A 16,622-nucleotide genomic window follows, 5' to 3' on the forward strand; every position below is an offset into this window, starting at 1 on the left:
TTGACAGGCCGGTTCCCCCTGGCCTGGCCTCCAGCTCTCTCTTCCAGGGAATCCTGGCTGAGGAAGAGTGAGACGTCAAGGGGCGGGGTGGGGGGTATGACAGGCTCTGGATCTGGACCTCTTAAGGTTTCATCCTGGCCACGTGATCTCAGGCAAGTAACTTTATCTCTCTGTGCCTCTGTAAAGTGCGAATAAGCAAACCAGGTTCCTGGAACGTTTGCGAACACGAGGGGAAATGAGATACAAGGGACAAGACGTAGATAAGTTTGTGACACTGCTTGGCAGATACTACATGCTGACTCAATGTTGCCTTTTAATAGTCACTAAAGTGAAAGGTCCCTGGCACAGTGCTTGGCCCTCCCCTTTCTTCTGCTTAAAGCTTTAAGGTTTCCCAGCGGCATTCACATTCTGGATCTCACTTTTTCTTCTCAATGAGCCTGCAAGGTAGTTTGACGATGACATCATGATTCCTGATGCACGGAAGAGAGACTTCTTTGCAGCCCCTCCTTGGAAGGAAGAATCAAATGTGTTCCTCCTGCTAAAGACCTCTGCCAGCACCCTGCAGTCTCCAGAGTCAAGTTTACTCCCTGCAGCCCAGAGTCGGAGGCTCTTCCTCACACTGCAGCCACGGGTACCGTCTCACATTCCCTCAGCCACCGGGTGCCCTGCCTGCACGCTTCAGCCTGGGCTGCCCTGTCCCTGCTTCCCACTTGGCTCCTGCATGGCCCTACTCAGGCATCACCACCACCAGAAGCTTCCCGGTGTTCAACAGCAGACTGCCACAGCTAAGTGCCCAGGCCCGTGGCTCTGCCCCTGACCGGTCGGAGGGTTAAGCTCTCACTTAGAACTGTGCATGTGTGGCTCATAGTAAGCACTCATCAAGTGCCAACTGTGTGCACCTGGAAAGCTGGCTTTTAGTCCTTGCCTTGCTACTGGCACACTTCGTGGACTGGGACAAGTTTGTCCCAGCCTTGTTTCTCTGTCCTGAGAAAGGAAGCATCTTTCACTTGCTTCCTAGGGGCCCGTGGAGGGGTTTGGTGGAGAGAGGAGGGTAAAATGATGTGCAAACAGTGGGGCCTCTGGGCACTTTCTTTTTTTAAAACTTTTTTTTTAACGGTTATTCATTTTTTGATAGAGACAGAGCGTGAGTTGGGGAGGGGCAGAGTGAGAGGGAGACACAGAATCTGAAGCAGGCTCCAGGTTCCGAGCTGTCAGCACAGAGCCCGACACGGGGCTTGAACTCACAGACCGTGAGATCGTGACCTGAGCCGAAGTCGGACGCTCACCGACTAAGCCACCCAGGCACGCCGAACGGGCACTTTCTGAAAAGAACCTCGGCCACTGAAGAAGCCCAGGACTGGGATGACCACTGGGGCCACCTGCCTCTACTCTGCAGGGCCCAACCACGGCACCAATAGGAAATGTTTTCCTGGCGGGAACCGGGCACTCTCCTGCTGCCCGAACCACTGAGGCTGACTGGTGTGAGCAAACTAAGGGCATATTCCCATGGCCTCCTCCCAGCAACTTTGTTTTCAACAGCCAGGGCTCAGGGCATTGGAAACACATTATATCTGAGTGCTGGAATGTGCCTCTGGAACGTTCCTTGTTCCTTTCTTCCCCTGGAGATGGGTGTCCTGTGGAGAAGGCATGGCCCAGGGAGGGAGGACTGGTACTCTTTCTCAGGCCTCTGGACTCCTCTATCTCCTTTTCCCTTTTCCCTCGCCCTGCCCCCCACCCAGGCACCCATAGGGACCTCCTCTCCCCGCCCCCCACCCCACTCCCATAGGGCCCTCCTCTCCCCACTGCCCCCCAGTGCTCCCATAGGGCCCTCTTCTCCCTGCCCCCACCCATGCTCCCATAGGGCCCTAAGGCCCAGGTTTCCCCACCCATAAGTAGCCCTTGACTACCCCCTCTGCCCAGTTGGTCCAAGTGCTGGCATCTCTTTCTTGGATTATTGCAATTAAAGTTCATCAAAGGTCCAGAAAACTTCCTTGCTCCTTGGCCCCGATGATGCCCACTGCCCTTAGGATGAAGCGTGACAAGCTGTGCCCTGAGGGATCACATCCCTCTTCGCCTCCTCACCTTGTCTCCTACTGTCTCCTACCCCCAGCCCATGCTTTGGCCTCTCTGGCCTGCTGGGCATTCCTTGGCCGAGGTGTGCCCTGTCACACACCCATACTTTCATTCACACTGGCCCCTTGGCGGGGAATGCCCTTCTCCTCCACCTCTACCCCTGGAAATTCTCCTACCCTCCAGAGCCAGCCCAAGTGTCCTTGCTCTGGACCAGGTGTCAGAAGTGCCTCACTTGTGCCGTTAGTTGGAATGAAACTCAGCCAAGGGTGCCAGAGCCCTGGGCTGACCATCCCTCAGCCAGCATCCCTGAGGCACCTTGTTCCAGGAGCTGGTCCTCAGGTCGTCAGTGTCGGGGACACGATTGTATCCTCACTCCCCAAAGGCCTCTCCTTGGTGCCCTGATCCCAGCATTTCCTGCTGTCCATCCATCCCTCTACGTGTGAGGTGCCTCCCCCATGAGACTCTGTTCCTCGTGTGCTGGGATCCAGCTGTCTTCCCTCTTGGGTGCCTGGCCCTGGCTTGGCCCACAGCAGGTGCACGGAGGCTGTGCAGTGAGTCAAAGGATGAACTGGAGCTCAGCAATCTCTCAGATGCTCATTTTCAACTCAAAACTCACAAAAGACTGCTATATAAAACCAATTAATTTCCAATGGAGATATGTCTGTCTCCTTCAACAGGAACCCTCTCGTTGGCCAGATTCTAAGTCTCTCTTTTGGAATAAGGGCAGGCCACATTCTGCCCTTCAAGCTACCTTGTTTAAATACCCCACAGAGATTCTGTTCCTGGCCAGGGTATAATCACATTGGTAGCAGGAAAGGCTTCAGAGCCTAGAGACCAGAGACCATGCTTGAGTTCCAGTTCCAGCACTGTCTTTGCTGTATGACCTGAGCAAGCCATTTCTTCCTCTGGGCCTCAGTTTTCTCATCTGTTCAATGGGGATACCGTCCTCTTCTGTCTGGCTATTGTGAAACCAGAAAGTATTCAAAGAAACAGTTCATTCACTCAGACACCAGCACCAAAATATAATACCCACTTCAGGAAACCTGGGCTGTTTGGCTGGGCAGCTGGTCACAGGGTAGAGGGTGGGGAGAGGTAGGGTGGAGAATGGGCAGTGAGCAGCTCCTCAAGCTTCGCTTTCTCCTGACCCTCTATTCTCCGGCTCAGAGCCTCCGGTGACAGCTTCCCAATGGCAGAATGGCCCGTACCCTGCCTCATATGCAATCTTCTGTGATCAGAAGCACTCGTTGGGATTACCGTGTTGAGAAAAATGCTAAGGCTGCACGTGAGCCCGGCCGTTTGTCTTAGGTACCAGAGGGGCAGAAAGTGGCATACACTTCACATGTATGTTCCATCCCTAAGAGCTAAATCCCTTAGCTTGGTTTTTTAAGTCCCAGACTTAACCTTTTTCTAAGGGGTGACAAGGTCAGGATCTGCAAGCCTGTCTTAGGGCAGAGGAACGTATTTCTTCTGTGTCGCCCAGAAACAGGCCCAAAGTCATGGAGGCAGATTCCATTCATCTTAGGAGCTGCCTATTACGGTAGTGAGCCCTTATCACTGTAGGCATTCAAGGAGAGGCTGACCAACTTGAAGGCAGGAGAGGCAGTTTTTTAAGAGAGAGAGCAAGCAGGGGAGGGGCAGAGTGAGAGGGAGAGAGAGATTCTTAAGTAGGCTCCATGCTCGGCTCAGAGCCTGGTGCAGGGCTCGAACTCACGACCCTGAGATCATGACCTGAGCTAAAATCAGGAGTTTGCGATTTAATCAACTGAGCCACCCAGGCGCCCCCAGGAGAGGGGATTCTTGTTCACAGGCAGTGGTGCATGGATCCCACTAGATGATCTTGTAGCCTCCTTCCTGCCCTCGCGTTCTTGGATGTGATGCTCATGTGAAGGGTTATGAGTGCCGTTCCAGCCAGCCTCCCAGCCTGGCCCGGGTGGCCCCCTCAGGGTCCAGGACAGGAGTATTCATCAGACCAGTCGGAGCAGTGCTGCGTGTGGTCACGGCACAGGACCCTCGGGATGCAGTCACAGTACTTGAAGACAGTGGAGGGGCAGCGCCACCAGCCGGGGCCACAGGGTGGGCATGCAGTCACTGTGGGCACAAGAGCCAGCAGAAGGGCTGCTGCTGTGTCCTGGAGTGCCCTAGGCACCCGCCCACCCCTGGCTCTGAAATCTGCCATAGCTCCCCATAGAGCCACCCCATCAGACATGGGTCGCCTGTATGCCTTATCTCCCAGTGGGAGAGAGAATTTAGACTCCCCAAATCATAGGCTATGTGACCACACACAGCCTTACCCTGTCTGAGCCTCAGTTTCCTCATCTGCTCAAGGATGTTATTAAGGAAGATAAGCAAAGTGCCAGGCCCATGGTCAGTATGGGATATTAAGGGGTGCATACTGTCTCCCGCAGCCCGTCTTCCCTCCCTCGCTCTGACTCAGCCACGCCAGCCAACTTATGGCGACTCTCGGAGGATGGCTCACAGACTTCCTGCCTTCACCCTGTACCCTGGGCCTCCAGTGTGCTTATTGCACACTCAGCATCTGCCTGTTAAAACCTGCTTGAACAGTGCCTCTTCTGAGAAGTCTCCCTTGATTCTTCCCCCCCCCCCGCCCCCCACTGACCACCCCGCAAACCCTCTCTAGGGTTTTTGGAACCCAGCACTTGCTTTTGGCATCAACGTGATGTTAGTCTTGAGGGTAGGACACATGTTTGACTCCTGACTATCCCCCAGCAGAACCTGGCACCAGGGCCAGCCCCTAACAGTGCTCAGAACACGTTTGTTGATTGAACAATGGGGAAGAGATTGAAAGGAAAGTCTGGGCAGTGGCTTCAGACTTGGAGTCAGGAGACCTGGGTTTATACTCATGCTTCTTTCCTATCACTTATTCTATTAAGTCCCTTCTCTGGCCTCAGTTTACCTGCATATGAATTTGGGGCCAGTGATTCCTATGCTGCTTCCTCACAGGGCTTTTGGGAGGTACAGAGGGGATGAAGGAAACTCGGGTTCACATCCCAGTTCAGCCATGTACGTACTCTTTGCGTGACCACCGTCTGGGCCCCAGTTTCCTCATCTGTGCCCTTGAGGGTGAGCTCCCCACCACAGAAGAATAACCCTCCAGCAGGAGCCACCTGGAGTGGTAGTGAGCACTCCATCACTGGAGGCATTCAAGCAGGGGTGGAGAACTTCATGGTATGTGAGAAGGGGAGGCAGGGGGAACCTCTGAGATTCTCTGGTCAACTTCTGCCCTTTGGCCACTGCCTGGTCACCTGCCCCAGCCCGGCCTGTGCCCAGACCCTTACCTGGGCTCAGTTCATCTGAGCAGTCCCCGCAGTTGTTAATGCCATCACACTTTTGGTCCGAGTAGATCCAGGAAGTCGGGTCTCCACAGCGGGCCACGAGGAAGCTGGGGAGGCTCTGGGGCACATCCCCTACAGGGGGACAGGTGAAGCAGGGGAAGTCCACATCCGGCCTCCAGACGTCTATCAGGAGGTGGATTGTCCTGGCCACCCTGGCAGTTGCCAAACGGGCTCACAAGGAGGTTTCCTGGGGCAGAGGTCACATCAAGGGCAGAGGAGTGCTCTTTCCCTGTCTGCCCAACAAGATGCCCAGAGAGTGGCATCTCCCTTCCTCATTCCCGGCTTGGCTCTGGTGCATGCCCACCCCACACCAGGGCTTGCACTACTCCTTCCTCCGGAAATGTCCTTCTTGACACCTCTCCAAAACCATCCCACTTCTAAGTCCAGGTGCAAGTTCCTTCACCTCTAGGAAGCCTCCAACAGGAACATAACAAGAGTAAACATGAAATCTTGCATTCGGGCGCCAGAACTCAGAGGATGCGGGTTCACATGCTTTGTGAGAGGGCGTCAGAGCACCGTTCTTGCAAATGGGTTCTGTGTTAGAGGGGTGAAAGGGCTACCAAAAATTCACATAAACTCAGGCCACATCACGAGAGGCCTTTGGGAGTGGAAAAGCCTTTGTTCCTTGGACAAGCCAGGGCCAGCCAGAAACGTCATGGATGCTTCTGGAGCCCGACCAGGGAGAGGGGCAAGGGTAGCTGGTGTGTGTCCTATGGTGTGCTGGTGGAATGGAGAAAACCAAGCACGAGGGGATGACTGTAGGAGTTCAGAGTGTGGCCCGAGGAAGGAGACTCTCACGGTAGGCGAGAGAGCAATCTGCAAATCCACGCAGTGCCACCATCATGGAAGATAGGTTAAAATGTGGTTCAGATGAGAGAACAGAGTTGGAACCAATCAAGGATGCTGCAGGGAGACAGCTCTAAACTTGGCACAAGGGAGACATTCCCATGGAAACTATGTGATGAAGGAGGGGAGCAGTGCCTCACACTGTAGTGAGCCCCCCGTCCTAGACATATGCAAGCAGAGGCTTGGTGGCCTTTATTGGGTTTGTTATGAGGGCATTTGAGCACGAGCTGGGACATGGACCAGATGACCTTTAACATCTCCTCTAGTCTAGCGTGTCCACGATAAAGTGACCCTTTCCCCATCCGTTCCCTCCCCCCCACCCACCCACTCCAACACAGTAGACTCTCTCCCTCCTACATGGAAAGTGCCTCGTCTACACAGCCATGGTTTTTCTCTCCTGAGTACTGTCAGGTCTCTAAGTTCTGGGACCAGGTTTTCCCACTCATTCACTCATTCCATCATTGATTCAGGAAATCATCCCAGATCTAGTCCTCTGCCAGGAACTGGAGCCCCCAGACCAAGTAGACCAGGCCTGCCCTAGAGGGGTTCACAGTCTTGTGGGGGTGGCCAATGTGCCAATGTGAGTAGGGATGGGACAGGGGGAAGCACGGGGGCTATGGGAGCCCAGGGGAGGGAATTAACCTACTTTGAGAGTCAGGGAAGGTTTCCTGGTGGAGTTAACACTTGAACTCTCCCTTGAAAGATGGATACAGGTTCTCAGGGAGTGGAGATGCACAAAGCGTAGACCTTCCTAGCATGGGCACGCATGTGTGCATGTGCCTGGGACAGGGTGAGGACAGTGCTCCTCGCTGAGGGTACCATACGAGCAAAGGCTGGGGGACATGAAGGTGCCTGGTAGACTGGGGACTGTAGAGCTTCAGTATGGCTGCAGGGAGAACAGAGTGGGGGGGCAACCGCAAATGGGCCCTGGCGGGGCCCACTCGGGGCAGGGCAGGACTGAGCAGGTACTCACGGCACATGGCCTCGTCCTCATCCTCGCCCTGGGCACAGGTGCGGATGCCGTCACAGACCCTGCTGGCTGGGACGCAGCTCCTCCGGTCGTGGCACAGGAAGCCTGTCCTGTTCATCAGTGTCACACAGGTCTGGACCCCTGAGTTGACAGGGAGAGACCCCGGAGGCTCAAGAGCGGTGCTTACAAGGACATCACGAGTACCTGAAGCTGAGCCTTACACTGAGCCTGCCCACAGGACCAGGTGTGACCCTGGCGGGATGGTGACGGAGATGAGGTCCAAGCCCCCACTCTACCATTTGCCAGCTGTGTGACCTTCGGCAGACTACTTGACCTCTCTGAGTCTCAGATTCCTTGTCTGTACAATGGAGATCAGAGCACAAACCCCATAGGACTGCTGGAGAGATTACATGAAAGCTTGTGTGTGAATGACCCTACCACAGAGAACAGGCAGAGTGAGTCATGGTTCCCTCCTTTACTGAGAGCTTAGGGCCAGTCCCATGGAGTCCCCTGAGGACAGCGTTCCAGTCCATGAAGTGGTTTTAATCATGGAGGTCCTGGTGCCAGGTCAGGTTGGCAGGAGCAATCTAGTGGGGCCTGCTGGGGACCGTTAGGCCACAGTCCCTTACCTGTGGGCACAACTTCATGGGCTGCAGAGCCCTTTCACATTTGTACTCTACTGTTTCCCCCAAAAGCCCTGTAAGGTGTCATCATTAGCCCCACTTTACAGATGAGAAAAGTGAGGCTCAGACAGATGCAAGGCCCAGTCCCACCACTGATAGCCCAGGCCTGCTGGGGCTGGCTCTTCCCTGAGGCTGAGGCTGGCCCCCCAGTGTCCAGCTGAGAGTCTTCTCTTCCATCCCACTGGGGGGAACACCCACCCCATGGCTGCTCCAAAGAACTAAAGGAGAGAGACTGGCAGACAAGTGGGGGGTCGCCCTGGCCCCACGGGCTGTGCCTGTGTATATATACGTGTGTGCAGGTTGGAGACGGGATCGGGGCTGTGCACGTGTGTTTGGGCACCCATGAACCACGTCTCACCTCCCGGAGCTAGCTTGGCTTCTAGGAGGGGGACTGACTCTCAGAGATACTCACATTGTCACACATACATACACACAGCGACACACATGCACCTACTCAGACACGTGCACACACATGCACACGAACACACACACAGACACCCGCACACACACTGACACACACATACAGACATACGTGTCATTCACGGGCACATGAGTGCAGCTCCACATGTGTTCACGTCTACCGTCAGTGCCCGTGTTCTTGCACAGGCACATAGAGTACTGTGGATTTTACCCCCTACCCCCACATTGTCCCCTTATACCCCCCCACCTGGCTCCAGAGACCTCTCTGAGAAATGACACCCCACCCCCAGCTTAAGCCCCTTCCCATGGCTCTCTGGACGATGACCCCTCACAGGACAGCCCTGAGGCCCTGAGCACCTGCTTCGCCCCCTGCTCTTGCCCTGGGTGTCCCCTGGCCTCCTGCAGTCTCTCCTTCTCCTCATGTTTCCTCTCATCCCAGGGACTCTACACATGGGGTTGCCTGTGCCCAGGACATTTTTCCTGCCACCCCCTCCAGTAACCAGTTCCCACTTTTTCTTCATGGCTCGGCTCCCTTTCACCTCTCAGGGCGCCCACGTGATTCCTAGACTGGGTCAGTGCCCCTGTTCCAGACTCGCAGAGCCCCCATTAATCCTGCCTTCAGGTGCTTATTTGATGAATGTCCTTTAATCTCCAAACTGCGAGCTCCACGAGGCAGAGACTGTGTTGGGGTTCAGCACTGAAGTCAGGGCTGCAGGGATGTCTCAGACACGTCCCTGTCCTTTATGGTGGAGGCAGATACACAGGTAGACGGCACCTCCCAGGAAAGCCAGGCCAGGGGAAGAGGAAGTATGTGGGGCTGTGGGGACCGAGACACATGGCCTAGCCTATGGGCCAGGGAGGATTCCTGAGGAAGGTGATGTCAGAGCTAGTCCTCTCAATAACTCCTGTCACGGATGTGCAAATGGCAGCTCAGACGTGCATGTGGGCCGTGTCTGCGCACACACCCTGGGAATTGTCCCAAAGCCTGTTCGTAGAGCAGCCAGCGGCGTTAGGATTCCTTATCTCCCTGTCCCCGGATCCCCTCCCGGTAAGTCCAGCCCACCCTCTCTTGACCACACTGACCTGGTGTGCGCGGGGGGAGTCCAAGGATGGTGACCAGGGCGATCAGGGCTGCGAGAGTCACCAGAAGCAGGAGCAAGAAGGCTGAGAGGCAGGCGCCTCGGCGTGAGCAACAGAGGGAGCCAAAGCCTATGATGTACGGGGTGGGAAACCAGTGACCAAGCAGCTAGGGATCCTAATCCCTGGCCCCTGTAGGTGTGCCTCCCCTCCTAGGGGTGCAGGGGCAGGAAGGGCTCCCTGGAGGAGGGGGTGCCTGAGCCTTCCACGATGCTCCCGGTCCTGCCTGTGGGCCAACCTCCACCAAGCACCCATCCCTCGCCCCGGCCAGTAGCTGGCCAGTGATAAACATGTCAGAATAAACATCCCAGTCACTGCTCCACTGCCCTCACCCAGATGTCCTCCCTCGAGGACTTCTCAGGGGACCAAGAGAGATGCCCACCTGCTTGGTGAGCCCCTGCCTGGGGAAAAACTAAAGCGGGCCTTCATAGTCATTAATTTTTCAAAAACAACCTTTATTTTATAGACGAGGAAACTGAGGCTCAGAGAAGAAAATGTCCAGGTCACCTTGTGCAGAGCTGGGACATGAGTCGTGCCCTTTGCAGGATGCCAGCTGATTGTCCATTCTGGAGCCAGCCAGGATGCAGGTTAGAATCCCAACTGGACCATACTGAGAAACCACTTTCTTTTTCTAGGCCTCTTTCCTCATGTGGAAAATGGGGGTCATAATACCTACCTTAGGGTTGTTGAGAGAGCTAAGCTAAGCTAGTTAACGGATAAGAGCAGAGCTTGGCACATAGTAAGTGCTCTAAAGGCTTTAGCTATTATTGTTTGCTGAGCACTATGTGCCAAGCTGTATCCTAGGCACTGTGGAAATAACTGTGAGAGGAGACATCCTGCTCCTTTAACTTCCCTGGCTCCTTTAAATTTTGCTTCCTCATGAAAATAATGAAAGAAAGCTTTATTAAGGACCTATGAGGTGCCCTGCTCTGTAAAGGACAGAAAAACAGTAGTCATGGCTCTGGCCCTTATGCCCTGAAAGCTTGTTGTACTTAGAGGACAAGGCATGGATGGGGAAAAGGAAGAGTGTGGGTGCCCACTGCTCTGTCCTCTGGGCCCCAGTTATCGCAGAAAAAGGGGCAAGACAGGTCTTAGGCATCTCGAGGTCTCCAGCGTCCCGTTGAGAGGCAAGACACACAGTAGGTGCTTTGTGACTGCTCTGACCTAGAGATGCCAGAGACACAGGAGGGCCCCCAGTTCGGGTGAGTTCATGTCACTTCCCTCCAGTCCACTCACATTTCCGGAGCTGCCTACTCTGTGCTTGCCCGCCCATCAGACGGGTACCTGGACACGGGCAGCTCCGGTGCCAGGCACTAAGTGTCGAGCAGGCATGAGCAAGGTGGCATGGCTGCTGGACAGAGGGGTGTGGGAAGCACAGGTGGGATTTCCACAGGCAGGTGAGGGGAGGGTGCAAGGACAAGGCATCCCAGGTAGAGAGTGTAAGAGTAAAGGCTTGACGGAGGGCGCGCGGGGAAGGGCAAGTGGCCTGGTGTGGCTGGAGCCCCTGGTGTGCCCTGGGAGAGGAGCTAGAACAGGCGATGCAGCGTGAACTGAAAATCCCCAACCCCCGCAGCCCTGGTCGGTGGCAGACACAGAGTAAACTCCGGTAACCAGGGAGACAGCGGGGAGCCTGGTCAGCCAAGCAGCTGCTCCTCAAATATTTGTGCAGCACGGGCTGCGGGCGGGGTGTCGCGGGAGACGCTTGAGACCCATTGGCGGCACCAGGGCCTGAGCCCAGGTGAAGATGCCGCTCGGCAAAGCTTAAAAGCCCTCGGGGCGCCAATCCGTTCCGGACAGACGGGAACCCAGACTGTCTGTTCCACAGCCACGCCCACCGGGAGCCGCACTGGGAAATACACAAGACCCGGTGTGGAGCCACAGGGACGCAGGGGCTTTGCCGCCAGAGGAACCCCAGTTCGAATTTGAACTCCACCTCTCCCAACCTCCCAGCTGTGTGGGATCCCAGTTTGGCCAAGTTCCCCAAACTCCCTTCTCCTCAGCTGCCCCGTCTTGTTACTGCCCCAAACAGGACCCCTTCCCGGAGCGGCCTGGGGATTAAAAAGAGGCCATACAGTGCCAGGCACATACTAGGGGGGTTGATTCTTTATAGCCATTATTATTATCATCCTCCTCTCTGGTTCTGTTTCCTCGGTGACAGAAATGGGCCAAGACAGGGCTCAATAGATGTGTGTTCCTTCCTTCCTTCACTGCGTAAAGGGAAAGCAAACTGTGCTGGGTACACCGTGAGTCAGTGTCACAATGGAAGTGCTAAGTATGTGATCCTGCCCGCTTTATCCCTCAGAGGTAAAGAGCAGAGCCCAGGTCATGCACTCAGTCAGGGCTTTGGCTCCAGAGCTCTTCGCTCTATAGGTTACAGGGGGCGCTGTATGTGGCGCGGGGTCTGTGATAGGCAGCGCACAGTAGCGCTCAACGAACGCATGGAGAGAAAGAACAAGCCTCGTAAGCAGGTGACCGTCAGCAGGGCTGGCCAGGAAGCTGGGAGCGGGTGACATTAGCATGGGGGCAGAGGTCCGAGGGACAGTGGGAGCCGTGGGGAGCCCTCTTCATGCGTGAGCCAGCCTCAAGGGAGCCCCACCTGGGAGCCCTCTGTCCTTTACCTTCCCCTCCAGGGAGGGCTTTGGTTCCAGCAGCAGCATTGCCATTGCCATCTCCCTGCCCAAGAGACAGAACGGGTTTTCAGAAGGGTCACGGAGAGTCTTCCATGGAACAACAGGCCCCCAAAGCCAGCGCGCTAAGTGCCTCAGACCTGCTTCTCCATTCCACACCTGTGCCTAGACTGTGCCCTCTGCCTGCAACGCCTTTCTCTCCACTTGGCAAACATTCCTCCTTCAAACTGGCTTAGGCTCCTCCTTGGAGGGGCTTTCCTTGATGCCCCCTCCCGTAATGGTGATGGCTGCCTCCCCTGGCCTCCTGTCCACCTGGTTCCTCTGTCCCCCTTCCAGCACCCACCACCCAAACTGTGCAGCTGGTTCACCTGTTGGGCCCCCTACAATCTGGGAGGGAGCCTCCAGAGCAAGGGGAACCTGGGCCACCTCAGCACCTCACCACTTTACTGCCCACTCCTTGCCCCGGGGTTGACTCCCCCAGGTCAGGAGCCATTTTAAAGCTGTTCTTGGGGCACCTGGGTGACTCAGTTGGTTGAACAACCGACTCTTGATTTCTGCTCGCATCATGATTCCAGGGTTGTGGGATCAAGCCCCACGCTGGGCTCTGCACTGAGCATGGAGCCTGCTTGAGATTTCTCTCTCCCCCTGCCTCTCTCCCCTGCTCACACACTCTCTTTCTTTCTGAAATAAAATTTGAAAAAAAAATCAATCTCTTACCTGGGGGAAGATTTTGTTCATGTCTCTGGCCTCTAGCTCCCAGCTCCAGCCTCCTGGCACTGGGGGCCCCATGCAGAGAACTCAGCGGGTTCCTGCCCTGTCACCAGGGGCAGCCTGGAGGAGGGAGGGTGTGAGGCCTGGCCACACCCTCCCTGCGGGCAGTCCCTTCCCAGGCTCCTGCCTGGCCTCTCCCCACCCTGCAGTCTGATGGCACACTCTCAGGTTAGAATCTTCCTGCCCACGTTACCAACCAAGAGCCTGTGGTTCAGAGAGGGAGAAATTGCCCCAAGTGTCGCAGTAGGGGGCAAGCGGGGTTCAGACCTGCTTTTTCCTCTACATCAGTGATGAGACTGGGGGATCTCCGGCCCCTCGGCCACATAAAGATCCAGGCAGAAATACCCAGAATTAATGTTCTAGTGGCTAAAAAACAGGAGTCGTCTTCTTATTGTTCTTCTATTCAATTTCATAGGTTATCTATGTGGAAAGAATATGAATTTTCCACTAAAATTATAAAGCAGATATAATTTTAAATTATTTTATTTTAAAAAGTAGCCATGTACCTTTTCTCTTCTCTTCTCTTTTCTTTTCCTTCCTTTAAAATTTTCTTTTAGGGGTACCTGGGCAGCTCAGTCAGTTAAGCATCCGACTTTGGCTCAGGTCATGATCTCACCGTTTGTGAGTTCTAACCCTGCATCGGGCTCTGTGCTGACACCTCAGAGACTAGAGCCTGCTTCAGATTCTGTGTCTCCCTCTCTCTGCCCCTTCCCTGCTTGCGCTCTGTCTCTCTTTCTCTCCAAAAATAAACATTAAAATTTAAAAAAAAATTTTTAATGGTTATTTATTTTTGAGAGAGAGAGAGAGAGAATGAGCGGTGGAGGGGCAGAGAGAGGGGGAGAGAGGATCCAAGCAGGCTCCATGATGTCAGCACAGAGCCCGACGTGGGGCTCAGTCTCATGAACCATGAGATCGTGACCTGAACGGAAATCAAGAGTCTGACGCTTAACCGACTAAGCCACCCAGGAGCCCCGCCACATACGGTTTCATCTTTCTGGAAGTGGGGCCCCTGATGGGGGAAGGGTGGGCAGGTTGTTCACCCGAAAAACCCCTGCCACCCAACCCTCATCCCACCGCTGGGGAGACCAAGGCCCAGGGAGCTTAAGGGACTGGTTGGAGGACCAAGGGAGGAGAGGTGTCCGTTGGGGCCTCCAGGGAAGGTCCCTCTGCAGCCTGCCTCTGATACCCAGGGGTTGTCTAACCTGTGACTGACCTTCTCTTTTGCATTGGGATATTAAGTACCAGATCCGCCTGCGGTAGGGCGGGATGGGCAGCCCTCTGGAGGCAGCAGCACTGGGAAGGGCTAAACCCGCAGGCTCTCCTGAGGGCCCTGCCACTGGCATTGCTGTGGGCGAGTGGCTCCCCTTCGCGGAGCTTCAGTTTCCTCGTGCGTAGGTGAAAAGCTTAGACTAGATGAAGGGGGCGTCTTAGCTGGGGACTCCTATAATCAGACCATAAGACCAGACTGAAAGGCAAATAGGCTTAATTGGGAGTGATGCCTGGAAATGCCAGCTGGGGAGTGCGGGAAGTGAGACGGGGAAAGGAAGGACCCCGTAACGGGCATGGTATGGAGCACATTCCCACGACGGGCACCTCAGAGTTCCCCCACCTGAAGGGCAGGGCACTGGGGTATTTATCTGCCGGCTCGTGCTAGTCACTGGCTGAGACTCACCAGAGGGTACTCACTCCTGGCACCGCTGGCCTGCCTCAGGCACAGAGATGCGGGCTAGGTTGATGTGCCCTGAAATGGAAAGGGCTGAGGGCTATGGGCGGGACGCGCCACACCATCTGCTAAAGATGCCGGCTAGATCCCATCTGGTGTGCCAATGGCAACTGATTGGTAGAGGATGTCTGGCGCACGGGGTTCGCAGGGTTTCTGAGGTCAGGACTCAGGGTTTTAAGATTGAGCAGAGACGTCTACCATGGGTTCCCTTGGGCAACCCTGCTGAGCTCCCTTGGCCTTGGCTGGGGCCTGCTGGGGCCTGCTGGACCCAACTTCCAGCAAGAACAGGAGCTTTGGAGCTGAGAGTCCAAATGGTCCCACGCTGGCTGTGTGGCCTCTGGCAGGTCGGTTACCCAACCTCTCTGAGCTTCAGCTCTCTCATCTATATCTCTAAGCTTCCTATCCATTCATTCCAGAAGAAAGGTGGTGCCCCAATAAAAGGACCTCTCTGTCCTCCCCACTCAACACCCAGTACCACCCCCAGGTGCCCTTTCCCTATTTACTCTCACCTATCCCTTCTTCCCCTCTTCCCTTCCTTGGAAAAAAAAAGAGTCTCCAAAACTTATCACAGAAAAGTAGGAAGAATCATGTAACAAATAATCATGTACCTACCCCCGGAGTTAACAAAGGGCAAGACTTAGTCATTTTTGCTTCAGACATCTTTACTATTAAGTTTAGCAAAATCAAAGGCATCTGTTCTCCCCAGTCGTGTTTATTCCCTTCCTTCCCTCCCCGGAGTCCATCAGTTTCCTGACTATGCCCTGTATGCTTCCAGGGGCTGATTTTTACAATGCTGCTGCCTTCTCTACACACACACGCGCGCGCGCACACACACACACACACACAATCACATGGTAAGGACACCTCAGTTTTACCAGAATTTGCCAAACTGCTTTGCACGCCCATTAGCAGTGTGTGGGAGTTTCTGCCTCCCATCTCCCCAGCCTTGAAGTGGTCAGACTTTCAAACACCTGTGTCTGGTAGGTTCAAAAATCGTATCTCTGGCTTAATATGTACATCTCTAGTAAGTACATCTCTACTACTGCTGCCACTAATCACTGACAATTACGGAGCGTTCGCTTTTGCCACTCGCTGTGCTACAGGCTGTATGTATGTTGACTCGTTTAGTCCTCTCAAGCACAGACTATGGGGACTCTCATGTCCATTTTACAGATGAGGAAACTGAGGCACGGGGACATTAGGTGACTTGCCCAAGGTTCACAGATGAAAAGAGGCAGAGCCGGGGCGCCTGGGTGGCTCAGTCGGTTAAGCGTCTGGCTTCGGCTCAGGTCATGATCTCACAGGTCGTGGGTTCAAGCCCCGCGTCGGGCTCTGTGCTGACAGCTCAGAGCCTGGAGCCTGCTTCGGATTCTGTGTCTCCCTCTCTCTCTGCCCCTCCCCTGCTCATGCTCTGCCTCTGTCTCAAAAATAAATAAAAACATTAAAAACGTTAAAAAAAAAAAAAAGAAAGAAAAGAAAAGAGGCAGAGCCAAGATACAGAAATGGCTGGCTGGAGAGTTCACACCCTACCTGTGCCCACACCCTCACTTCTCCAAACAGCATGTGCATCATCTGAGAGCTGTTTAGAACTGGGGTCTCACTCCAGCCCTACCAAACCAGAACCTGCATCTTAACAAGAGTCTCAGGAGATTCAAAAGCACATTCAGTTTGGAAAGCCTTGTCCTACTCCATGCTTTTGTGCCGCTCTTTTTTATACATGGGTCGTGCGGATTTCCTCCCTGGTGTGTTGCTTTTTCCTATCTGTTGTTCATTTTTCTACGGGCAGTGTGTCATTTTCTTATTGATTTATGGATTTCTTTATGCTGGATTTGAGTAAACTGTTACATGGGTTATACATCTCTCTCCAGACTATAGCTTGTCACTTGGTTAGAGTTACTTCTGCTGGCTCTCTCTGCCTTTTTTTGTTTTTTAAGATTTTTTGGAAGTTTATTTACTTTGAGAGAGAGAGTGGGCAAGCAGGGGAGAGGAGAGAGAGAGAGAGAGAGAGAGAGAGAGAGA

At 54.4% G+C, this 16,622-nt stretch overlaps 1 protein-coding gene across 1 annotated transcript; it reads right to left on the minus strand.

Moving 5' to 3' along the window:
• Positions 1-3,824: 3,824 nt before the first annotated feature.
• LDLRAD1 (low density lipoprotein receptor class A domain containing 1) lies at positions 3,825-12,880 on the minus strand. The gene is made up of 6 exons (XM_030326143.1): positions 12,827-12,880; positions 12,101-12,155; positions 9,429-9,554; positions 7,246-7,383; positions 5,370-5,498; positions 3,825-4,161 (listed from the first exon to the last, which is right to left on the minus strand). Exons 1-6 carry the CDS (start codon positions 12,845-12,847, stop codon positions 4,013-4,015), a joined length of 618 nt encoding a protein of 205 aa, XP_030182003.1. The 5' UTR covers positions 12,848-12,880; the 3' UTR covers positions 3,825-4,012.
• Positions 12,881-16,622: the final 3,742 nt, after the last annotated feature.

Source organism: Lynx canadensis, chromosome C1, assembly GCF_007474595.2.
Source record: "Lynx canadensis isolate LIC74 chromosome C1, mLynCan4.pri.v2, whole genome shotgun sequence".
NCBI classification, from domain to species: domain Eukaryota; kingdom Metazoa; phylum Chordata; class Mammalia; order Carnivora; family Felidae; genus Lynx; species Lynx canadensis.

Excerpts from the sequence above, each read along its gene's own strand:
- LDLRAD1 (XM_030326143.1), bottom strand. The coding sequence starts at position 12,847 with ATGAACAAAATCTTCCCCCAG. Across the intron at positions 12,156-12,826 it reads TGAACAAAATCTTCCCCCAG|GGAGATGGCAATGGCAATGC; the intron begins GTAAGAGATTGA and ends TCTCTTGGGCAG. Across the intron at positions 9,555-12,100 it reads AGCCCTCCCTGGAGGGGAAG|GCTTTGGCTCCCTCTGTTGC; the intron begins GTAAAGGACAGA and ends CGTACATCATAG.